This window comes from Phoxinus phoxinus, assembly GCF_949152265.1.
Source record: "Phoxinus phoxinus genome assembly, chromosome: 10".
Lineage (NCBI taxonomy): Eukaryota > Metazoa > Chordata > Actinopteri > Cypriniformes > Leuciscidae > Phoxinus > Phoxinus phoxinus.
The window spans coordinates 32,837,847-32,864,926 of NC_136885.1; the positions used below are offsets into that span (position 1 = coordinate 32,837,847).

The 27,080-nt window shown below is 35.5% G+C and overlaps 1 protein-coding gene across 8 annotated transcripts in view; it reads right to left on the reverse strand.

The window, feature by feature from the left end:
* kif13a (kinesin family member 13A) overlaps window positions 1-27,080 on the reverse strand; it is an 84,641-nt gene that overhangs the window by 37,878 nt on the left and 19,683 nt on the right. For 7 of the 8 annotated variants that reach the window (XM_079624963.1, XM_079624967.1, XM_079624962.1 and 4 more), the window contains exons 3-14: window positions 23,888-23,900; window positions 17,162-17,222; window positions 12,750-12,842; window positions 11,421-11,601; window positions 9,706-9,793; window positions 8,932-9,066; window positions 7,625-7,737; window positions 6,413-6,524; window positions 4,303-4,515; window positions 2,396-2,506; window positions 1,765-1,899; window positions 13-143 (exon numbers count right to left, since the gene is read on the reverse strand). In XM_079624963.1, coding sequence (XP_079481089.1) covers window positions 13-143; window positions 1,765-1,899; window positions 2,396-2,506; window positions 4,303-4,515; window positions 6,413-6,524; window positions 7,625-7,737; window positions 8,932-9,066; window positions 9,706-9,793; window positions 11,421-11,601; window positions 12,750-12,842; window positions 17,162-17,222; window positions 23,888-23,900 — 1,386 coding nt within the window. Of the gene's footprint in view, window positions 1-12; window positions 144-1,764; window positions 1,967-2,395; window positions 2,507-4,302; window positions 4,516-6,412; window positions 6,525-7,624; window positions 7,738-8,931; window positions 9,067-9,705; window positions 9,794-11,420; window positions 11,602-12,749; window positions 12,843-17,161; window positions 17,223-23,887; window positions 23,901-27,080 lie in introns of those variants that run through there. The other variant, XM_079624966.1, reaches the window with a different exon arrangement.

The following is a 27,080-nucleotide window of genomic DNA, read 5'->3' on the forward strand; positions in this document are numbered from 1 at the left end:
GGTTTGTCTCACCTGGCGTTCTCCAGCGGCATGAGCGTGACGTCTCCATCAGTCGTGATGTCCAGCACACAGTGCTCAGACTGGATCCCGATGCCGAACAGCTGGATGTCCTGGGATGTGTCGGCACCCACACGCGAGTGATCCTGAACACAGAGAAGAACTCACACATCTCACACAGCACCACAGCTGTAGTTTATGATGATAATCCTGTTCCCTGTAAGCCTGGCTCTGCCCTCCTACGTACTTCCGCTCAATTTCCATTTTCCTTCAGTACTACGTCTGGGCTTGTGGTGTATTCTTTGGTTTTCTCCGGTAAATTTTTTACCGGCCCAATCAGTGAACAGAGGGAGTGGCTGAGAACGATGACGTTGAGGTCGTGCGCTAGTTTGAGTCGTCATACGTCACGACCAAACGTTAGCGATTGGTTATGGCAGATCCAGAGTGACTCTGGGCAGATCCAATAGTTTTAAACTTCAAGGAAGTTAACGCTTGTCAATGGAGAGAGGCCAGACTCTCTGTACAAATTAAATGTACAAGAGTCTGGTAGGACCAGGCTAGTTCCCTGTAAGGCGTGTTACTTCTGAAACATAGAGAAGCTGTCTACATAGGGAGCATTTTAAGGCATCAAATGCATTGTGACCCTGCCACAAACAACACACGTCCAGATCGTCTTCGCATTATTCGACAACCATCAAAGGAAGGAGTAAAGAGGGCTGTGTTTTCACACATGTGGGCTCAGTTACACAAACATTGCTCTTCCAGGGGACGTTGTTTATGCCCACAGCTGCACTGTTCCCTTCACATTAACATGCTAATTCCACATTGGTATGCCAAGCCGACTGGAGGCGGCAGACAAAGGCCTGTTGTTGGTGCAGTCGAGGTCTGGCTGCTGTTCTCACAGGTCTCCATCAGAGATGCACCTTGAGCGCTGACAGCTACGCTTCGACCTAGCGAAGATTGAATCGAAATATGGATGCAAAAATGTTTTGATTGCAGTCGTGCTTTGCATAGAGTGTGTAGTGAAATTTTACTTTCATACATCTTTCTTTAGTGTGTAATGTTGCTATTTAATCATGTATCATTTACAAAGCACAAAGTCCCTACAGTGGGAGTTATTCTCTATATCAGTGTCACTGTTTCTGAACTTCCTGAAACGCCTCCATTGTAGTCTTGAGTTTTCTTCCGGGAACAAACACGTCATAATATTCCTCATTTAAATAATTCCCGCCCAAGGCATATGCTAAATAAATGACGAGGCCTGGTTGAGTTAGTTAGTAGTGTGTTGAGCCTCGTGGTTATGGTAAGGGGCGGGACATTTCTCAAACACGCTTGAAGCTTGACCAATCACAACACACTGATCCAGCTGACCAATCAGAGCACATTGAGCTATTCAGAAGGCGGGGCTTAATAGAGACAGGAAGTAAATAGAGTGTTACTGACAGACTAGGAAGAGAGGAGCTGCAACAATGGAGAATATATGGGAAATAATGTGTTTATTGAACATTTAAGAATGAAAACGTATTCTAGTAGAGGCCAAAAACTAAATCAAGACTTAGAAAAAGAGCCCCTTTTAATATGTCTATTAATTTGTCCATTACATTTTTATTTATTTATTGTCACTCAGTCCTTGTGTCCCTTGAGATGCATTAAAAATAAAAGAGTGTCAGGATTCCTTGCAGCCCTCATGCAAGCGTCCAATGGAAATGAATGAGCAAAAGTAGATTCAAACCTCACTAATTACATCTCAATGTGCAATCAGTGTACCTTCAGGTAGTAAACCAGAAGTTCATTAAGAGCAGGATCAGCGTTCAGGTTGACCAGGAAGCATTTGTCCTCTCCGACCTTGATCCCTGATGACTCCAGAGAGATTCCCATGCTCTCCAGCTGCTTCTGACGATCCTGCAGAGACCAATGACAGCTGTCAATCAAATCCCACATGTTCTGTGAGACTGTTATCGCTCAGATGTGCTCTGTCCTTTGGTTTGTTTCATTTAAATATCCTCTTTGTCTCAGATATTTCTCATAAATTTAGATGAGAATTTGACTATTTATGAAATCATTCTTGACTCATTTGAGATATCTTTTCTAAGAGAAATTGAGAAACACGAAACTTGTATGCATATTTCATTCTGCACAGCTGCACACTGAGAACATTGAGACATGCAAATGGGTGCGTGTGTGTGGTCCTGGTAATCCCTACATTGGTTATTCCAGAATAGTATAGTAATAGTAGTAGCTTTTGAGCTTGTGGGGACATTTTGGTTCCTATGAGGAAGACGACTTATAAACCATGTTTTTAAAAAAAAAAAGCAAAAATGCAGAATGTTTTCTGTGATGAGTACCGGTAGGTTTAGTGTAAGGGGTGTGTGTGTGTGTGTGTGTGTGTGTGTGTCACCTGTGCAATCTCCTCCGTTTTCCGGAGTTTCTCTTCCCAGGTGACCGTCATCTCCTGAATGAGCTTCTCCGACTCATGGAGTTTCTCCTTCAGCTCGGGAGCCTTCAGAGACTGACAAATACAACATAACAAACGTTATCATTCAAAGTTACGAGTCTAAACATCTCCCCATCAGTGTTATTTTAGTATCATTGATATGCTATTTTAATTTTTACTAATATTTAGAATTTATTTTTCCAAATTCACTTTTAATTTAAGGTTAAAGTATCAATAAAAACAATATAGATATATTTAAAAAACAAAAACTAGTTATTTTACTAATATTTTTACTAATATTTTGTAGTTTTAGTTAGTATTATTTTAGTAGTTCAACAAACTATTTAGCTGAAATAAAATAAGCTCAAATGTAGTAGACGATAATAACCCAGTTCCTCAAAGAGTTTAACACCGGCTCTGTTCTAAAACCTAGTGAAGCTGTCTACATAGGGAGCATTTTAAGGTATCAAAGGCATGCATCATGATGCCTTCTAAGATATCTTGTTTTAGTCAGTATCGCTGGCATCCTTGGCATGAAGGCAATTACAGAACGCATTGAGAGGAAACAGGTTGCCGGAGAATGCAGTAAAACTGTCTATTATATATACTGTACACATTTAATTTGCACAAAACAAAAAATCATTATTAAAAATAGACTGTTTCACTATAGACTGATGCTAGGGGTTCATGAAAAAGTTTAGAGAAACAGTGTAAAAAAAAAAAGTTAAACTACTAAATTTTACCATCAGAGACTGAAAGTGTTTTGTCCTGCCAATTTACACATTCAAACAATTTTGAAAAAGAGAGAGAGAGAGAGAGAGAGAGAGAGAGAGAGAGAGAGAGAGAGAGAGAGAGAGAGAGAGAGAGAGAGAGAGAGAGAGATTATCTGCAAGTATTCTCTCGGTTATGTCATAGTTGAAAAATAAACCAGATGTTTGTCATGTTTTCTCAGTCCGAGCAGAAACTCAATATTCCTATTGTTGTCTGTATACAAAGATGTATCATCTTTAACAAAGATTAAACTATATATTTAATTTTTAACTATATATTTAATCTACATTTTACATTTAAGCTTAATTATTAATTTCTGTACCGGAATTATACTTTGTTACTTTGATATTTCATATTCATCTCTGCTTGTAATTTGTGTATTTGTTCTTATTTTAATACTGACTTGTTTTTAATAATGTTTAAACTTTATCAGTGGAGAGCATGCGTTCTCCGCCAGAACCGTCTTGCAGCACATCTTCGTCTTCGCAAAATCCTAATTACAACATTGTATAGATGACATAGTATCATATGATGCTCATAAGTTTCTTCATATTGCGTTAGTAGCTGATAACACCAAATCAGTAAAAGAATAAAAATTGCACTATGGAAGATCTCCATAAATTGCCTGTTTTTGCACTTCCTGCTTTTCCCTGCTTGAGAATGTCTGTCCAATGAATGGATGACTTTAGCACACATGTGGAATGTTTACAAATGTTGGTTCACTTGCAAAAAGGGCAATGTGAAAGCGAACCGTACCAAACAAAAACAAAAAATCAACATTGTATTTGGTCCGGACCAAAGCAAGTGAACTAGCGGACTTTCCTAGTGTGAATACATCCTAAGTAAATAAATAGCAATTCGATTTAAAATAAATAAAAATGAAATAAATAATGTAGCTAATAGTATAGTACTGTAGATATTGTCCAAATAATATTTTACACATTAATAATATACATTTTTTTAAAGCAAAAAATATATAGCTGCCTTTTAATTTTTAGGATGGATGTCCCTCGCACAAGGATGATCATATTTGGTGGTGCATGGCATCTAAAAGATTGAAAACCCCTGTGTCAGAGATTCTCCCATAAGTCTCTGCTCACCTCAGCCTGAGAGAGCTGCACTTTCAGCTTCTCCACCTCCTCCCGGAGCTCCCTGATGATGCGGGCGTTGGGATCCTCGTTGACCACGGCGTGGTTGACGATTCTCTTCGCTCGGTCGGCGTACCGCAGCGTCGACAGCGTCTCCTCGTAGTTGTCAGCGGCTGGGCTGATGGTGGCGATCATGGCCGTCTTACTGTTGCCACCGAGATTGTCCTGCAGAAGCAGAAAACTCCATTAATTTCTCCATAGGGAAATAGGATTTTAACAATAACTTATAAACCTTTAAAGGAACACGCCGACTTTTTGGGACTTTAGCTTATTCACCGAAGCACTACTTACTTCTGCGGAGTGACTTGCTCGCAGCGCCTGAGAAGCCCCGTGGCGAGGAGACGAGAGTTCGCTCAGTGTTGAGCTAATCACTCCGCAGAAGTAGCAGTGCTTCGGCTTCTGAGAATATAGTTCCCAGTGTGTATACGGTTAGAAGATGGCTGTGTCTCATGTGACCGTGTTATTTGTACACGCTGAGACTATACAAATCACAACATGTAAATAGGAAAATGTTGGCGTTATTTTGTCACGTATTGGGAGCAGTATGCTAGCTGGAGCCATTTACCTCCAGTCTTTGTGCTAAGCTAGGCTAGCGGTGGGTGCGTCAGACAGAGTTACGGCACGCACGGAGATGAGAAGGGTGTGTATGGACTTATCTAACTCTGGGGGATCCGGAGAATAAGCTAAAGTCACAAAAAGTCGGCGTGTTCCTTTAAAGGCAGCCTTAATGTGTGCAGCCAATGATATATAACAGTGTTGAAGCTGTAAGCCCACATTATTTCAACTTATTTTTTAAAGTAATCATGTTTAACAGCTGAATTCATGGTGAAAAACTACATTACCCATAATGCTGTGCAGAAAATTCCAGAAATCAGAGAGTCCGGACAAGAAAATTGCGCTAAAAGAGCTCTTTACACCAATAAAACACCACAAATTATGTAATCAACGTCACTCTTAAAACACTTAAATGTGTTAAACTACTGAAATGCAAGCTCTAGAAGTTTGAGGGACAACGAATCCGTGACAAATGACTAAAAACATTGTATAATGCTGTCATATGGGAGTAAAAGAGTAGCAAAACTTGAGAGCACGTAGATGTGAATTTGAGAATTTGTACAATAAATATTCGTATTTGTACGTGAACATTTACACTCCAATGTGAAAACCTGTAAAATAAAAATCTGAAGTTGAATGTTGAAATTTGCATTCGCAGACAATAGTCACAAACCTGTATTCTGAATTTGAAGCTACAGACAAGTAGTCACAAATGTGTAAAAGTTGGCGATGTCAATGTTTTAAAGAAACACATGCGCATGACGTCAGCGTTTTCACAAATTCGAGTTTTTGCAGTTTACATGGAGATGATAACGGTATTGTGGTGGCAATTTTATGATATTCATTGATCTTTAGTAAAATATGGATGATTCAAAGAATGTCACATGTGTGTCTCTCACTTGTAGTGAGAGAAGATTATGTTTATGTACCTGGGGAGGCAGAAGGGGGAGACACTCCAGAGAACAGACGAACAAGGACCTCTGACCTAGATGTCAGAAGGCCATTTGATGAAGGGGGGCTTAGTGGGCCAACTAGTGACGCATCTAAACTAGTGTTATGGCTTCCTTGTCTATGGAAAACTACTGGATGGAAAACTACTGGGAGGAAGGCTCTGGGAGGAAATTAGGCCTTGAAACTAAGATAAAAGGTGGTTCAGTCTGTCTGGGGGGGTGTCACTCTTCTGCACAGGGTAACAACTGTGTATTAGACTGCTCCTATTCTTCCAAGAATAAATACTTCTATTTTATAGTTTGACTCTGAGTGTCTCTTACGCAGTGATGTTTGTTTGATGAATTTTTGCCACAACAATATCATTTGCAAAAACCTGCACTTTGAAAGCCGCCGCTTTCAAAAGTTTGCGTTTTCAGGCCCTCAAAGTGCCCTTGACGTGTACATGAATGGCCAAAACGCATAAGAACTTTCCCGTTTTTAGCTTTTAGCTGGAAAGGTGTCGTGTGAGTTGGACTTGTGTGTCTGTTGAACGAGCAGCTCTGACAGACATACTCACCTTGAGCAGCCACGTCAGCACTGAGTCTCTGTACGGCACAAACTTGCTCTTGCCTTTCCCTGCAGACTGATCAGCCAGAGCAGAGATCACACAGCCCAGCGTCGTCAGAGACCTGGAGACACACACCAGAGGAACATCACTAACTCGTGAAAGCGAGGGTCGGAAATAGAGCTGGATGGTTAGCTGATTTTTATATGATTTAATTTTTTATTTTTTCAAAAAAATTTGTCAAACAAAAAAAGAGATAATATATTTATTGATGTATCCCTGAGACATTTGCATGTTTTCGGTTCTGCATGTTGGATAGTGGTCACATGACATGCAGGTGTTAATTTTAATTCAATATTTTTATGATTTATAAATTCTTAGTTTTGTTATTGTTATTATTTTTATTTTTTAATCATTTATTTTTATTCACCATGTTTAAGATTTATTAAATTCTTAAGTGTTTTATTTGTTATTTTAATTGGTCATTTTTTATTTAAAAAAATGTTTAGTTAGTATTTCTCAGTTTTTTTTTTTTTTTTTTAAGTGACATTTCATGATTTAATTAATGTTTGGTTAATATTTTATTTTAATTGTTATTATTTTTCAATTATTTATTTTAGTTCACCATTTTTAAGATTTATTAAATTCTTAAGTGGTTTATATTTAAATTATTTATTTTAATTTGTCATTATTTAATTATCTTTTAGTTAGTATTTTACTTTGTTTTTAATTTTTAATTATTTATTTTAATTCAACATTTGTATTATTTAACAAATTCTTATTAAGTGTTTTATTTTGATAGTTTTTATTTTTATTCTACAATTTTATGAAGAAAAAAAATTATTTACATTTTTAAAAATTTATTATTCAGATTTTTCTATAAAAAAATGTTTTAGTTATTTTAATTTGACATTTTTACGATTTAAATCATTATTAATTTTTCTATCAACTCACTCCTTGCAGTTCCCTCACAAACCCCCGTTTTGGAAACCCTGAATCAGAGGATCCATCGTTGTGCATCTATTAATCCTCCATTTGAAGATGCTCTTATTCATCTAGGTTTGTAAAGACGCCTGCTTTATTCGTTTTGTTGATCCTATCGGCAGATTATCTTTTATTCTTTCATCCTGGCTTAAGTTCCCAGACTGCATACAAACTGTGGACATATTATTGGTTCTCCAATCACTATAAGCAAGTGCCACATGTCCTCTGAAAGGTTCTTACCTGTTGATGTTGCTTCCTTCCTTCAGTCTCTCTCCAGCAGCTCCGGTCTTGGACACGCGCTCGCTGCCGGCCAGATCAACCAGACTGATCTTGCTTACTTTCTCTCCAGAATTCTGCGTTCGCACACAAACACAGACATAAAAGCGATTATTACAATCAACAACTTCCTAAATCAGCCCAACGTGTGTGTCTGGTGTAGATCAGGATCCAAAATGAACACTTGCCACGCATTAACTGACTATAAAACTTTATTAGGAACTGCAAATAAAGTTACTACATAATTTAAATCATATTTAAGAATGATAATCTGATGTGAGTCTACTATGGGTTCTGAAGTGAAGTTAGGATGAATGACGTGTTTGTGTGACCGATGAGAGATGAAGACAATCTCTTATACAGTAGAGGCCAAAAGTCATGCTCAGGAATATTGAAATCTTCACTCTTTATTCAAATTATTACAAATTTGTTAACGATTTTGTAATCGTATTGCTAATTGTGCTTGGAGTCAATTGTTTTATTTGTGATAAAGCGATGAAACATGCCAAATTGTGCCGACATCATTTTTTTTATACAAAGAAATACATGCAAAAACAAGAGAGAACCTATCAAATATTAATAACTGATTATGTTGTAGTCAATCTATGCTTTTTCCTGTGAGATTTTAGTTTTTCCATGCATTTGTTTGAGTAAAATAAAACCTGTAGCTTGCCATTTTTGCCATATAATTTAGTCAGATAAATACCTTAATCAAGTTTAGTGTTTTGTTCTTCCCTCATATTTAAAATATTTAAAAAATACTAAATATTTTCCTCATATTTTGCTGGTTTAATCAAACTTGTAGGGTCATATATATCGAATGATATATAATTTGTCAACATTAGATCAGGTGAAGTATAGGATATAGTTGTTTTATCATGCAGTGGCAGTAACAGTTAACAGAATAATGACTTGGTCCTTTTTTTATACCCTAATCAGGCAACGTGAGTCATAAAATCCAAAATATATAAAAAAATTCAATTTGGATATGTTTTACTTAAGTCCAGATGATACAGAAAATTACATGGAATAATATTTTGCTTATCATTTTCCACTCTTGCCTGTTTAAGGGTTAAAAACAAACATCACTTTTGCCCACTATGTGAAAGACTCAATGATTTATGCTGCATGTCACAAATAAACAAAACTGTTCAATAATTTGTTTATCATTAGGGACAAAATATACTGTAATAAAAACAGCGGAAGCTTCATTTCCCATATACTATCTGCACATTTTCAAAAGGATAACCGTGATTGAGTGAAGCACCGACCCCCGACTGCAGGTCGTAGAGCGTTTGCGTGACGATGACGCTGAAGACGGCGTGCGAGCGACTGCTCTCCTCGTTCATGTTGGTGGCGGCTACCGTGCGGGATTTGTTCCCCTCCGACATCAGAGATTCGATGTCCTGCGTTAGTGGCAAATGAGAGAAAACACACAAATCAATTTGAAACCGCAAACATCTTTTCAACAGGGAACGTTCTCAGAACTGGAAAGTTCTCTCATAGTTATGAACAAACGTTCTTCCAGTAACATTAATATAACGTTCCTTTAAAATGATCTGGTCTATAATAATGTTCTCATAATGTTAGCACAAAAACTTTATTTATACATTGCTCATAAAATGTTTTTTCTGAAATGTTTTTTTTATGTTACTTGTTTGAGAATGTTTAGAGAATATTGAAAAGTAACATTCTCGTAATGTTTGCAAAATTCTAAAATGGAATGTTTGCATAACCAAGAAAAAGCTTTTTTTTTTAAAACTGGGAATTTTGTCAAATGTCCCATAGATCAGTGTAAGCGCAAAGAGTGAAAATTAAACATTTCTAATGTGATTTGGTCTGTCATTTAACTTTTTTTTCTTGCTGTTCGAACTACAAGGACCTTTGCCTGTCTGAATAAAGCCTATATGACACTGCCAGGGACAGACAATTTTTTTTTGAGAGAAACCCCTCAAACTAAGTTGAAACTTTAATGTAACATTGAAACAATTGAGACTTTCATGAATCTCCTGAGGAAATATTTCAGGAGAAAACATCATGTTTACCTCGAAGCTCATCACAGCCAGCTGAGAGAGCCCGTCCACATACGGACCCAGGACTTTATGTTCCCGGACCTTCAGAGACTGTCTGCTCCTGTACACAAGGAAGACAAGAAATGTGTTTCATTAGCCCTTTATTAATGTTTAGACGCCGATTCACAATCTTCCTCTTGTTTGAGCGTCTTGACAGTATCTTCTGTGTTTCGCAAGAAGAGCATGTAATTTATTAATAAATATATATATATATATATATATATATATATATATATATATATATATATATATATATATATATTCGATTTATTAATAAATATAATTTAATTTAATTATTGATAGATATCATTGAATTATATATATAACTAAACAAAAAGAGAAAATTATAAAATGTAAAGATTTAATAAAAAATAAAAAAATACATAATAATAATTTATAAAAGGCACAAAAAAAATCTGAATTGAAAATGCAAAATATAAAATTGTAAAGAAAAATGTTAAAAAAGAACCCAGAGTGACATAATTAGCCATAAAAACAGGACAAGAAATAATTTACTAATAAAATTGTTAGGAATTATAAATTTTAAACAATATACTGTAAATAGTACAGGAGAAAAACATAATAAAAAAAATTAAAGACAAAACATTTAAATAAACAATAAATAAAAATAGAAGATGTAAAGCATAACATAACAAATTTTTAAAACAAACATTTTTTAAAGTTAAGCTAAAAAAAAAATTTAACATTTAAAGCAGGACATGACATAATTGGCTAATTATATTATAACTATTAATTATTACAAACATTATATAGCACAAAATAAGAAAACAATTAAAAAAATGTAAGTAATGTATGTTTAAAATGTAAAAATTATTAATTTAAAAAAGGCACAAATGAAAAACAGAATTGAAAATATAAAGAATAAAATTGTAACAAAAAAACATCTAAAAAAAGAAAATAAGGCCATAAAGTTGTAAAAATAGGACATTAAATTATTTACTAATTAAATTATATTAATAAAAATTTATATATAGCACAAAAATGTATGATATAAAAACTGTAGCATAAAAAAATAAAAACTTAAATAATTGAAATTGTGTAAAGCCATATAAAATAGGAAGAGATGTGCTTTAAGTGAACTGAAAGCACCAGCACATCTGAGTGTGAAAACCAGCGCTGTAAACTCTCGCTAGATGGTGCAGACGTGTGTGTGTGTGTCTGTGATAGATCAATGACTGTGAACAACCTTCACACACCCTGCAGATTTAAAGACAGCTTCTGCGGATCAGTGACTGTTAATGTGATTCTCGACACCCGTGTGAACTTGAGGAGAGCTGAGAACTCAGCGTTTGTGAACTCACTGTACGGGTGAAACTCGAACAATGTGAATATCGTGCAAAAAGTTAATTTATTTCAGCAATTCAACTTAAAAGGTAAAACTAATCTATTATATAGACTCATTATATGCAAAGTGAGATATTTCAGGCCTTTATTTGTAATAATTTTGATGATTATGAAACCCCAAATTCAAAATTAGAATATTGTGAAAAGGTTTTCATAAGCTGTAAGCCATAATCATCAAAATTATAACAAATTAAGGCTTGAAATCTCACTTAGACGCATGTAATGAGTCTATATAATATATTAGTTTCACCTTTTAAGTTGAATTACTGAAATAAATGCCAGATATTTTTCGGGTTCCACCTGTGTGTTATGAATCTGCTCACCCTTTGGGATCCAGCAGGTCTCGCACTTTTTCATTGTAGATCTCCATGAACGAGACCTCCACCTTGAAGGAATGGGCCTCGTTCTGCTCTCTGGAGACCCTCTCGAACAGCGAGCAGCAGAGTCTCGGGATCAGGCCCGGCTGCTCTCCGTTGCCCATCATTGAGAAGGACTTCCCAGAGCCTGCCAGACCACCAACACAACGTTTCAAAGGTTAGAAGACATTCTCTCACCCAGCAGGCGTGCTCGCACACGTCAGCCCGCATGTAAAGCTTGTGTTGGAGGACAAAACGCCGGTCTGAGAACTAGGACAGGAAGGCAGAGGAAAGACAGACACTGAGTGATTCAACACAAGAGTATGATTGGAAACGCAGAAGCTTCCTGTTCGTGAACGACGAAAGATCAGGTGGTTGTTTACCCACAGACCATGTGCCATACTGGACAATTATTCAATGTATTCTGCTTTTACAGATTTGAACAGCACAAAAAAAAAAAAAAAAAAAACAGCCAGTTTATTCATTACAGATAATTTTCATCTGTTGTGCCTGGTCAAGATAAGATAATTAAAAATAATACAATAAAAGTATATACTTTATTAAATCATTTAAAAATCTGAAATAAATCTTAAAGAACTGAAACAAAAGGAAATTTGCATTTTTTTTTTAAATAATTATTTATGTCATAAGAAAATAAGATTCAATATTTTTCTATTCCTAAAAGTAGAAAAATATCAATTTTAACTTATTTTTTCTTAACATAAAAATGATCAATTCAATATAAATAAATATGTTTCAGATCTTTAATACATCTATATTTTATATATATATATATATATATATATTTTTTTTTTTTTTTGTTAATACAAAGAAGAAAATTCAGGTTGAATCTTGTTACTTTATAACTCTTACTTTATGAATTTTCTTAGAACTAACTAGAAATAATTATTTAAAAAAATTAAAGAAATTGATAACTGAGAATAGTACAAATTTGAAGAAGTGAAAATGTGCTTTAATTGTCATAAAAAAATACACCAAAAGATAAATGAAAATATGTTGGCATGAAATGTGACCTGGACATGTTTTTGTGAGATTCATAAGTCCACCGTAAAACAATGTGAAAAGGTGAATTCCTTGTTGTGTGATTTTATAGTGTGAAACATGTTTGTACACTATAGTAATGTCTCGCAGCTAGGGTAATTACCACTGCTCCCATGCCAATAAATGAGCATCTATTCATGTCTTTCAATGAAACGGATGTCACTATCAGCAACAAAACACACCCTTACAAAAGACCGTATATTGTTTCCTCAGTGTTTCTCTCTGTAACAGTACCTGTTTGTCCATAGGCAAAAATGCAGGCGTTGTATCCTTGAAATGCGTTTTCAAGTATTCCCTCCCCAAGGCACTTGAACACGACCTCCTGACCTACAAGATAAACAAATGAAACCATGAAAACCACAAGATAAACACATGAAACCATGAAAACCACAAGATAAACACATGAAACCATGAAAACCACAAGACAAATACCGTATTTTCCGGACTATAAGTCGCACTTATTTTCATAGTTTGGCTGGTCCTGCGACTTATAGTCAGGTGCGACTTATATATCAAAATTAATTCTGACTGAGATGAACCAAGAGAAAACATTACCGTCTACAGCCGGGAGAGGGCGCTATAGTTGGCGGAGTTGTTCAGAAGCGACACAGAGGAAGGATTTAATGTATTCCATGTGGAATGAGATCGCGGGAGCTTGGTCTTTGTTTACCGGTAACTTGTTGGACTCCCTGGCTCATGTTAATTTATGTTAGGTATGTTCTTTATGCTATTGTGTAGCTGAATAACTGTTAATGTGTTACGTTAACATACCGGACACCTATTCAGCCTGTTTTTCTGTGTGCTATTGTGGAGCTGAATAACTTGCCTTTCCAGATTAAAGTCTGCGTGAACCGGAAGTTGCAACCGACTTTATCTCAGTGTTGTGACGTATTTCCGAGAGAAACGGAATACTAAATGAGGAAAAATAGTGGACGTGGCTTTTTTTCCAACTAGCACCTGATTGGATCTAGAAAAGTAGGTGTTTCATTCAGCCTGTCTACTGTCAGTTGGAGGGGCATGGTCACGGATGTTAAGAAGACAACAAAACCGTCAAACCTTCGTCATCAGGGAAGGTCCTCCAATGCAGAGGGGAGGGGCATTTTCAGATTTTGATTAAAGATTACGAAACCAAAAAATGTTTTTGTGTGGATTGACTTGCATGGATGAATTGTTCACCACAAAACGATCAATTTAGGCAAACAAAGTAAATATGGGCAATTTTGATATCATGTGGTCTTTAAATGTCTGTTCTTGGTCTTGGATTTTGTGAAATGAATTTCTAAATTTCGACTTAAAGTCCAGTGCGACTTGTATGTGTTTTTTTCCTCTTCATGCATTTTTTTCACTGATGCGACTTATACTCCGGAAATTACGGTACAAATTGTCATTACGGACAAACACATGAAACCATGAAAACTACAAGACAAATACATGAAACCATGAAAACTACAAGACAAATACATGAAAATGAAAACTACAAGACAAATACATGAAACCACAAGACAAATACATGAAACCATGAAACCACAAGACAAATACATGAAACCATGAAAACTACAAGACAAATACATGAAACCATGAAAACTACAAGACAAATACATGAAACCATGAAACCACAAGACAAATACATGAAACCATGAAAACTACAAGACAAATACATGAAACCATGAAAACTACAAGACAAATACATGAAACCATGAAACCACAAGACAAATACATGAAACCATGAAAACTACAAGACAAATACATGAAACCATGAAAACTACAAGACAAATACATGAAACCACAAGACAAATACATGAAACCATGAAACCACAAGACAAATACATGAAACCATGAAAACTACAAGACAAATACATGAAACCATGAAACCACAAGACAAATACATGAAACCATGAAAACTACAAGACAAATACATGAAACCACAAAACAAATACATGAAACCATGAAAACTACAAGACAAATACATGAAACCATGAAAACTACAAGACAAATACATGAAACCACAAGACAAATACATGAAAATGAAAACTACAAGACAAATACATGAAAATGAAAACTACAAGACAAATACATGAAACCATGAAAACTACAAGACAAATACATGAAACCATGAAAGCACAAGACAAATACATGAAAATGAAAACTACAAGACAAATACATGAAAATGAAAACTACAAGACAAATACATGAAACCATGAAAACTACAAGACAAATACATGAAACCATGAAAACTACAAGACAAATACATGAAACCATGAAACCACAAGACAAATACATGAAAATGAAAACTACAAGACAAATACATGAAAATGAAAACTACAAGACAAATACATGAAACCATGAAACCACAAGACAAATACATGAAAATGAAAACTACAAGACAAATACATGAAACCATGAAACCACAAGACAAATACAAGAAACCATGAAAACTACAAGACAAACATGAAACCATGAAAACTACAAGACAAATACATGAAACTACAAGACAAATACATGAAACCATGAAAACTACAAGACAAATACATGAAACCACAAGACAAATACATGAAAATGAAAACTACAAGACAAATACATGAAACCATGAAACCACAAGACAAATACATGAAACCATGAAAACTACATTAAAATGCGAACAACATCTCCTCTCTCTGATCTCCATACTGTACAAGAAGGAACAATTCACTGCTGAGCAACAAAGGGATCTCCACAATTCTCATTTCCTTTCCTCTCAAAAGAAATCCCTCGAGCCCTCCCACAAAACCTCCAAAATAAGCGGTGTGAATGTGGAAACGGGCCGCATGACGTGTTCGTGCTTTGGTGAGGCCGAGATGCACAGTTCTCCACATTCATGGTGAATCAGCCAGCTGTGCAGAGCTAAATAAAGACGAAGCACTTTCATCCGCACAAACCGCCTGTTGTTTCTGAGCACCAATGCAGCTTGTGCAGTTCATGCACAGGAACTCAAACGCTCGGGTCACACAATGTGTCTGAACAGCGGTGGGACATCTGATGCATGAAACCCTTCAGACTGGAGATCTTTTGTTGATCGTCACAACTCATTAACCCTGTTTAAGTGACGAGTAATTGGGCAATAAGCAATTACTTTTTATCACAGATAGAGAGGGAATTCATATAGCCGAACCGAATGTGTTGCAGAAACTTACTTTGATGTTAAACATCCTCATCTCACTAGAAAAGTCCATAAAGACAAACTCTGAATGCTTACAATGAAAACTAACACTGAACTAAAACTAGAAACATCTCATTATGCATATATGCATTTACTAACATTAGCCAACAATACATTTGTTACAGTATTTATTAATCTTTGTTGACATTAGTTAATACAAATACAGCTGTTCCTCGTTTAGCTCAGAATCATTAAATATCAAGATACAATTTTTATTTATTTTAATAATGTATTAGTGAATGTTGATAACATGAACTAGGATTAAAAAATGCTTTACAAATATTTTTCATTATAAGTCCGCTAACTAATGTAGTTTACCAATATTAACAAATGTAACCTTATTGTAAATGGTCAACAATAGAATAAATTAAATTAGTAAAATAGCAGTATTTAAAAAAAGAAGACAAAAGCCAAGTAAAAATTAACCTAAATAACAAAGAAATTGAAAATACTAAAATAAAAACGAATTCAAAATTTGAATAAAAACTAAAATAGTGGATAAATACTAAAACAACACTGTGACCGACTAAAGTAAGATATGGTTAAACTTTATTAATCCCATTAGAGAAATTTCTATGCCCAAATAAAAACTTATATTCACATAATTAAAAAAAATAAATGAATAAGCCACCTATCAAATAGACAATAATAAAAAATATATAAATAATATTGCACATGCAAGTAAAGTAACTGGCCAAAATGCATTCATAATATATGAAAATATATGAAAAATTTACATCATACAATAAAAAATAATAATTATTTTTTTACTCCTCTTTTTAAAAAAAAAAAAAAAAAAAAAAAAATTGTGAAAAAGCAGAAAAAAATCGGAATTTCCCAAAGCAACCATCATTAATCTGTCTGTACAGGCCTGTATAAAACCCTGTAACTGCACATTATCCTTCCTAAAAGACTTTAATAACCAGTGTGTCTGTGTGAGTCAATATCACACTCACTCCATTAGCAGGTTCATGAATACACCTTTATATCCATTAGACTGTAAGATTGACAGATGAAAGAACCAGATCCATGTAAGAACATGTTTGGAAAGTCATTAGTTTGTCAGCCAGGCTTTATTTTGGCAGTGAGACCTAACTTGATGGATTCAGACACTGACAATAACCAAAAACAACACTGAGCAGAAATAAATATTCAACTTTGTCTTCTGTGTTATGTCTGATCTCCAGTTTTGCGTGAAATATGCATCAGATGGTCAGTGAACACCACAGCATAACCAGTACCAAGCCTAAACTAGCCCGGACCAGCATGAGGACTTTGTGTGATCTAAGCTGCTTCTCTCAGATCCTGGGAACGGCACATCGTGTGTGCATGTTATTTCCAGGGCTTTCCATATTACAATACCAAAAATAATCCATAATTATTATGCAGGTGTGACCCAGCACAGTGAGGGGAAAGTGGTTCTGTGTGGACGTGTTGAAGAGTGACTCACCGGCGTACTTCGGGATGTTGGACTCATCCATGGACCAGAAGCAGTGGTCGAAGGCAAACACCTGCACAGACAGAGACACACACATGTTAGAACACACTCCTCTTGATGCAGCTCAGGTCTCAGACAGACAAAAGAAGACTTCATGTGTTTTATACCTGACAAACACACACACACACACACACACACACACACACACAACATGATTCTGCTTGTCTTGAACACGCTGAGTGAATGAGAATGGGAAAACCGCCCTCATCATCACTATTTTATGGCACTCTTGAAAAGGTTATTTTCTATGAAAAGGTTCTATATAGAAACTTGAAGGCTTCTGTCAGGCACTTCATATATACACTGTAAAAAAAAATGTTGGTTTAACTTAAAAAAGCAAGTTACCTTGTTGCCTTAAAATTTTTAGTTAGTTGAAATTAAAAAATGTGAGTTAATACAATGAAGAAGAATGGTTTAATAAACAGGAACTCAAAATAGTTTGTTATCTTCACACATTAGTTATCTAAGTTGATTTGACAAAAGATAAAAAGTTGTGATAAATCATGAAAATATATTTTTTTACAGTGTAGAAACTTTTAGGGGTTCCTATCATGGGATCGTTTTAATTGATTTTATTTTAAAATCAGCAGCTCATAAACATACTTTATCACAAGAAATATTTTTAAATAACCCGTTAAACATGATAGTATTATGCAACCATACACTGTAAAAAAAAATATTGTTGGTTTAACTTAAAAACGGTTGCTGGTTGCCTTAAAAATTTGAGTTCATTGAAATTAAACAATTGAGTTAATGCAATGAAGGAGATTGGTTTAATCAATAGAAACTCCAAATATTGTGTTATCTGAACTACATTAATTATCTAAGTTGATTTGACAAAGGAAAATAAGCTGTGATTACAAATAATTAAAATATTTTTACAGTGAATAAGACATTTCTCCTTATATAGAACATTTTTGGCATAAAGGCTTCGAACATAGAATTATATATTAATTCTTAATTATCTATAAGAATATATAGCTTCTATATAGAACCTCATTGGTCTTTTTTTTTCCCATTGGATTTTGTATGATATAAAATAGAGATCTTTTAAAGGTCCAAATTCACCTTATTTATTAATTTACTTCATACCATAACATGCACTTTTCATGATTCTTACTTTTCCCAATAGATATAATCAAGTGCTATCCTCTCTTTTATCACTAAATATCCTGTTTCACTCAGAAATACATCACATTATGCAAGTAAAATAGGTTGCAAAATGGATTTCATATTGAATTTTATAATAGCTCAAATAGTTGATCATTGTGCTTGCAACACCAAGGTCAATTCACAGGGAATGCTGAATTATGAACTGATAAATTGACTGTATACATTGAATGCAAAGTCACTTTGGATAAAAGCGACTATAAATATACATCATGTTTATCCGAAACAGAACGAGATTAAACGGAGAGCAAATGTTTGCTATAAAGTCTCCTGCATCTCAGATGTTTCTTCTGAGGAAAAGTCCCTATAATCTCACACATCTCCTTCCTCAGTGCTCAAACTATTTCTCAATCTGTACTCTGCACCTAAAGTCTGATCAAAAGTCAGAGATATGAACTCAAACATTTATCATTAAATCCTTTGAGATGCTCTCCACCTTTATTGTACAGCTTTACACTCTTACTGGATGACAACTACACTGTCAGTTGCACTGTACTTTTTTTTTTTTTTTTTTTTGAAGATGTAAATAAAGATAATTGGAGATGTTTTGCAATAAAATACTATTTCAGTCTTTCTACCTCAAAATTTCATGTTTAGTACTTTATAATGTGTAATATTTAAAGTTTCTGAGTGAAAATTGTCTCTACACCAAATGTTTTTAGTCTTTCTCATACGGCATTTTACAAGAAACAAGCTTAACCTTAAAAAAGCAACATCTGAGCAGCGAAACGCTCCTGAGAGACATTCTTACGGTGCTTGTGTACAGCAACAGTCTTCGTGAAGACACAGTTAATTAGATACATAAATCTGGAGACAGTGGAATAAATTCCTGCTTTGGTGACGCATGTTTCCAGAGCGACCGGCCCTGCGGATCCGTACGGGAGCAGGGATACAAGTCTGCTAGTAAGACTTTTCCTTATCACATCCTGAACAATGTAGAACTGTTAATGCATAAACTATTTTCGCCCTAGTTTTGCAATAAAATATCTAACGGTTCATAGATACATTTCACTGAAAATCAATGTTGTATAAGATATTAAAGGTGACCTCTTATGCCCCTTTTCAAAGTTTTGATGTTGTTTTTGAGCTCTACTAGAAAAGTTTTTCATGCTTGAATGTTCAAAAAAACATTATTTTCCACATATTCTCCATTGTTGCGGCTCCTCTCTTCCCAGTCTGTCAGTAACGCTCTGTTTAGTTCCTCCAGAGAATGTCTAATAAGGGGAGAAGGTTCACTCTCGCTACACTTCCGGCTTCTGAACTGGTTGCAGTTCCACTCTGATTCCACATGAGGGCGCTTACAGGACGAGTGCAGAATGAATGGAGGTCTATGGAGCTATACCCCTCAAAATCCACTTTTCTCAGGATATCATTTTTTGTCAAGTAATTTGAATGTTGTATTCGAAAGGAGATACAAAAAAATTGCACATTGCTGGGTGTTCGATTTTTTAGAGTCACTTATTTGCTTTAAAAAGTCTTTTGAAATGTCAATGACGTCATACACATCGTACGACCAGAGATACTGCTTACGGCAATCCTTCAGTCACTTTGGTGCTTTCTCTCTCTGCACTTTCTTTTCTCTCGAGGCATCGCCAACACAGCGGACACAGGTAAACACACGTGCTAGAAGAGTTTCTGCTAGAATACATTCTGGTCCCGCTTCGGATGCCACGATGCCATCAAGCGGTATCTCTGGTCGTAACCAGTCCTTCACTGACCAATCAGCGTTCATTAGCAGAATGCTAGCGTGTTATGGGCAACAACAACTCAATCCGTAAGAAATCGAAAGGACATAAGCACTCGTTAATTCAACTTTCGACCTATAACCCATGTTGAACTTGCAAAACCTACAATCAAATCTGAGATTTCTCAACGGCAATCGGGTGAAAGAGACAAATTTAGCAGTCTAGCTCCATAGACTCCCATTCATTTTGCACTCGCGCGATCGCCCCCAGTGGAACTCTGGTGGAACTACAACCAAAAATTCGGTACAATAGGACTTAATAGGGAGTGAACAGGCTCTCCGTAGACGGGCTCTGGTTCCTCTCTTTATGAAGCCTCTCCTTCTGAAAAGCACAATGTGCTCTGATTGGTCGGCTGGATCATTGTGTTGTGATTGGTCGAGCGTGTTTGGGAAATGTCCCGCCCCTTACCATAACCGCCAGTTTCAACACAATACTAAATTACTCAACCAGGTCTCGTACTTTTATTTAGCATATGCCTTGGGTGGGAATTATTTAAATGAGGAATATTGTGACGTTCCCAGAAGAAAACTTAAGAACAACATTACATTACACACTAAAGACAGTTGAAAATGTTAAAAAGCATAGCAGGACCCCTTTAAGGCCCAGATTACTGTATGTGTTTTATATACCGGTAAGTCTATACAGTCTTGTTCCAAATTCAACAAAATCCTCCAATGGATTTAGAGGATTTAAAGGGTGTAAAATGGTTTTTTTGTAGCGAACTTTGGGACTTTTTGGATCCCCAAATAACATCACCAACCCTAAAATGTACATAAGCCCCGCCCCCGGGAACACAGTCCATGTTGAGAAGAGGAAGAGTTGTTGTAGTCGAGCACATTTGTGAGTCAGCTCAAACTTTAGCATCCATCTTTTCACATGCAATAGAAAGTCACTCTGTGTGCATCTCACAACAGTTCCTATACGAGCGATTTATAGATTATCATGACAGAATATGCTAATTGAAGATAGTTAACTCCACATCAGCAACATAAATCCATCAACTAACCATTCAGAGACGTCCTGTTGCTTCTACATGTTGTCACTTCTTCTTGAGTTTCTCCATCTTTGTCTGACTCCGTTTTAACATTAAAGGCAGAACAGTTTCTGTCATTTTAGTGTGTGTGTGTGAGGTAATCACAGCTGCTAACACACACCAGCTCTTGAAACCCCGCCCTCTGCAGCAGCTCATTGGCATTTAAAGGGCCAGGCACAAAACAGTGCGTTTTTGCAAACCAATCAAAAAATGACAACTTTAACATGATATATAAAAATATCTGTGGGGTATTTTGTGCTAAAACTTCACACACACTCTGGGGACATCAGAGATTTATTTTACATCTTGTGAAAAGCGCATTTTACCACCCCTTTAATAATCTAAAGAACCTTTTTCCACTATTAAGAACCTTTTGTGGAATAAAAACCATAAATGCCAATTCCTTTATTTTTAAGAGTGACTTTCTTAACTTTTAAATGATTGTTTCCATATTTTGACTGAATAAGAAAAGCGATCTTCATTAAGGATGAGCTGTTTACGTGTTTTGCAGTGATATAGTCTAGTGTGACATGTTTTATGAGCACATGAGTTTTCTCTCTCTCTCTGGAGATCACTGGGAAACAGGCAGACTCTCTCATCTGTAAAATCAGACTGACCCAAATGTTCTCTGATTAAGAGCAGAGCGAAAACACTGGAAACACGCGTGCAGAACACTGGCCGTTATCTGAACGTCCGTCTGAAGAGGAGGAAATAACAATAAATATCTCAAATTATCTGATCGGAGACACTTTTCTTTTTTCAAAAAATAGTTCTGCACTTATTTGGGTTCAATTCAATTCAATAATAAGAAATTCAGACTTGCTTTGGAGAGAGGGTTGAATATAATTTTCTTGAATAAAGTATCTTGAATATAAGTGTATTTTTCATTGACTTTTTAAATGTATTAAAGTGTAAGCGTCTAGGTACGAGGAATCAGCCGATATTTCACATTCAGTGTTAATAAAGTTTTTGAATTTAATCAGTAAAATCTGATTTTCTATTGTAATATAGCCTATTTAAAAATGTATTCCTTTTGATCAAAGCTGAATGTTGAGCATTACTCCAGTCTTCAGTGTCACATGATCCTTCAGAAATAATATGCTGATTTGATGCTCAAGAAAAATTTATTATAATATCAATGTTGAAAACTGCTTCACATTTTTGTGGAAACCGGTTACATTTTCTTTTTCAGGATTCTTTCATAAATAGGAAGTTCAAAAGAACAGCGTTTAGTTTGAAATATAAATATTTAGTAATGTCTTTATTGTCAACATTGTCTATTGATCAATTGAATGAATCAATCCTGAATAAATGTATAGATTTCTTTAAAAACAAAACTATTCTTCAGTAGTTTAGGCCAATATAATTTCTGCTTATCCAGTAAACAGTAATGTTAGTCATGTAATATCGCTGACTTCGGTGATAAAGTGCAATCTATATATGTAGTCTATATAATCTTATACAGAAAGGAGGAGATTTTGCATTAAAATTCATGTCAATGACCTGTAATGAGTTTTAAACACAGCCAGTTTTAACAGTTAGTGAATCAGTGCAACTGAATTCGGCACAGTGTATTTTGAGTAATTTCCTTCCTAAAATCTGTTCATTGGCGTAAGCGGAGAAACGCTTTCCAGTAATCGGCACTACGCTTCTGATTGGGTCACTGGCTGAAAAAGGGAGAAAGCTTGAATCGTGTTGCTCAGCATTAGTCTGCACTGCAGTCTGTCTGCCGAGCACAATGGCAGCACTGCGTCTGCGAGCGAGAGAGAGAGAGACGAGCGCTGCAACAATGCAGCTTTCAATGTGTGTACACTGGCCCTGTGTGTCCCTCACTGCCTCACACATTGTCACTCTTTGTGGTTGTTCACGAGATCTTAGAGGCCTGACACATTCACACAGACGCTTATCCCCGTCTGATGACCCACCGGAAGGATGGAGGAGCTCAAATGCATCTTTGACTGCATGTGGAAACACTTTAATGTGAAAAAAGCGTGTTGTTAACCATGTAAAGCCTGACATATGTCAGAAAAACCACTGTTTTTTTTTTAAATGGGACGGTTTATTGAACCTTTAAACAAAAAAATATATTTTTTTAAATTATAAGTTTGCATATGTGTTTTTGGTCGAGTATCATGTTTGATACATCAGGCTTTTATGGCTCAAAAAGTGTAATAAAGTTAGATTATGGAAATTTGGAGGCTCAAACTGAGCAAAAATATGCAATTTGGTGCATGTCGCTCATATTAATATGACCAAAAAGGTGAAATTCTGATAGCTTGTGTTAATCAATGAGATATTTATATTACAGACTACTAGCATGAAATGCATATAAATATCAGTCGTCACTCTATATCTGCCAATAATGTCTTAGTAAATTATATTTAAATGCTTAGTTTTATGATCATAGCTCTGTAGTTAGGCTATATAATATAATGCAATACAATTATGATTGAGATAAGAAATAAATTAATTGAGATGAGACAAATAAATCTTCCTCCAAAGCCTGATGGATCATATTTGATGCTTACATTTGAACATGATTTAAAAAAATAATTATGTATGGATAATCAAGTAAACCTATAGGATGAGACCTATTCAGATGAGACATAAAATGGAACAGAATTTTATATTTTAAGTAATTCACAAACATATTGCTGTAATATGAAAATAGTATAAATATTAATATGCACATAAAGATGTGTAATAAACAGAAGAAAAGCTTTGTCTTACCTTTGGCTGTTTTCTGAGTGTGAAGAGGTGTTAGTGGCACATCAGGACAGGAAGCAGTTTCCATAAAGACAAATAAAGAACAAAGCACACAGTCAACAGCAGTATTTTACAAGGCTGCATTTATAATTTTTAATCTTAATAATTGACCCAGTAAACCTTCATTCAGCAAAAAAAAACTAGTAGTTTTTAAAAAAAACAATAATGATGCTGAAAATTCAGCTTTGATCAGAGGAATAAATTACATTTTACAAATATATTCATTTAGAAAACAGCTCTTTTAAAATTGTAATAATATTTTACAATATTACTGATTTTACTTTATTTTTTATCCAACAAAATGCAGCCTTGGTGAGCAGAAGAGGCTTCTTTCAAGCCTAACTTTTAAATGTGTACATTTCTTCTTCAGCAAATGATCAATTACCAACTAAAACACATTTCATTAGTCATGATTTCATTCACAAATGGTTTTCTAAGACTCTTAAAACAGAGAATCTCTGCTTCTGATGTGATATTACAGTATTACATTTTTTTTGTTTAATAATACAAAACATACAAACTGCGACACTTCTCAATAACAGTGAAAATCAACAAGCATCATGAAATGAAAATGAGCTTATCAACACAACAAATAACGGCAACACTTTCTTTTTAGGGTGACATTGTTACACTTTACCACATGCACTTACTATAGTAATAACAGTAAATTATGCATAATTACAAGCAACTAACCCTAAACCAAACCCTAACCATAACTCCATAGTAAGTACATGTAGTTAAGATTACTGAGTACTTATAAAGTACAACGTAACCTTAAAATAAAGTGTAACCCAAATAACTAACAGTGACAAAAACACAACCAACAATCCTATTATGGCATTGCATGATGGGTGCTTTTTTTTTTTTTTTTTTTTTTAAAGCTCCTGCATTGTAATAAATTATTTTTATTATTATTATTTTTTTTTTTTAAGTCCAAAAATTCCAAGTAGTTACTCAATTAAAGGTAGGGTAGGTCAGAATTGTCTAAAAAAAACTTTTATTCAAATTTGTTTAAACTGTCTTTATATACCAATGCATAATTAAAATGTAAGTACTCTGATAAAAAGAGTATAAAAATCGAGTGACTCTAGACCGTTTAATCTTCATTAAACACAGCTCATTAATTCCATTCACTCCCACCTAAAAACGGGTGCGCGACTGCGTGCACGTGGGCAGAGCCAGTAATAACGGCGGTAGTCATGGCGACGGAGAGTGACAGTCGCGCAAGCCAATCCTGTGATTGATCCCGAATGGAAATAATGAGCTGTGTTTAATGAAGATTAAACGGTCTAGAGTCACTCGATTTTTATACTCTTTTTATCAGAGTACTTACATTTTAATTATGCATTGATATATATAGAAAGTTTAATCAAATTTGGTAAAAAGTTCTTATATAAATCCTACCTACCCTACCTTTAATGTGAAGTCATAAAATCTGCATGCATAACATTTATAAAAGAATGAGTATGTTTCCAAAAGTATCTTATTTTTTGTAGTGTCCATTTCTTTGGTCAAGACGACAACAACAAAAAAGAAAGATTCTCTATTAAAACTGGCAGGTAGCCTGAACTTTTCCCAGCACATTCCACATATTGTGACACTGACCTCATTTATAGGTCATTTCTTTCCCCTTCAAACCTCGTTAATGACTTGATTAATGGAGGTCTTTACTGTCTCCTTGCATTTACGCTCGTGTTCATCGAGTTGTTCGGTGGTATTTCCTGACTGATGAACATGTGAATGGACTCGTAATGCACAGAGATTTAGGCCTGAATGTCGCAGTGCAAACTTCAGTAAAGCTTGTGGACTTTACAGCTGAGGTCAGGTAAGGGTTACGTCTCACAAAACCTCTCGTCTCTCTTAAACGCAATGACAACAAGGAAAAAATGCATGCGACTGTCTTGCATGCAGGAACCACCTTTCCAAAAAAAGAGGAGGTGAATGAAAAGTTTAAACACAAGATCCAAAACCTAGTAAGATGATCATTGCAATGCATTATGGATATGTATTTATGCAGTAATGCGTTAGAATTTGAAAAAATCGATGAGGTCTATGTACGCAGTTCACTAGGTTTTGGAACAGATCTTTAGTATTACCAGCACACGAGACTAAAATACTCCTCCGTTCACCACAAATGTTTTCCCAAGCTCCTTTAGCAGAACTAAAAAAAAAAATCTCTCAAATGACTTTCCCATACACACTTGATTTGATTTCTAAAAATAAAAACCTGTGTGTTTCCATGATGGTGTTTTGTATTTGTGTGCATGACTCTGTACATCTTCTATATATTAGTATTTACCTCAGCTTGTGGAAAAGCTGCTTGTGATGAACTTTGTGATTCATCATGTGACTTTGTCTTTATCATCTGTGTTTTTAAAGGTAGTCATCAATATATTATAAAGGTAGTACTTTGGTTTTTCAGTCCGTAAAACTCAACATGTTGCTACTTATATACGGTAAATTTCTGGCAACCACAGCAGCCAGTTTTTTTTTTTTACCGTAAATGTCTTATTTTTTTACAGTGATAAAATGTTACGTGTATAAACTTATATGAATAGAAGTACATCTTACAGACTCTTTACTGTGCCAATTGAGCTAAAATACTATCTGGAAAATACCTCTCTGATAATGTTTTATTGCACGAGCTGATAAGAGTTCAAGTATGTACCATCAAGCCTCAGCAGGATTGGTCTGGTCTACACACTCCTCTGTGCTGATGAACATACCTGAGCTGTGTGTCATTACACTCCCAGCAGTCCTTCAGCCACTGCACTGCCCACGCTGGCACTCGTTCATCAGATGACCATCACCTGGCGCACTGGACTCAGTAAAGACCTGGACTGGATCTATCACCTGCTCACTGGACTCAGTAAAGACCTGGACTGGATCTATCACCTGCGCACTGGACTCAGTAAAGACCTGGACTGGATCTATCACCTGCTCACTGGACTCAGTAAAGACCTGGACTGGATCTATCACCTGCTCACTGGACTCAGTAAAGACCTGGACTGGATCTATCACCTGCGCACTGGACTCAGTAAAGACCTGGACTGGATCTATCACCTGCTCACTGGACTCAGTAAAGACCTGGACTGGATCTATCACCTGCTCACTGGACTCAGTAAAGACCTGGACTGGATCTATCACCTGCGCACTG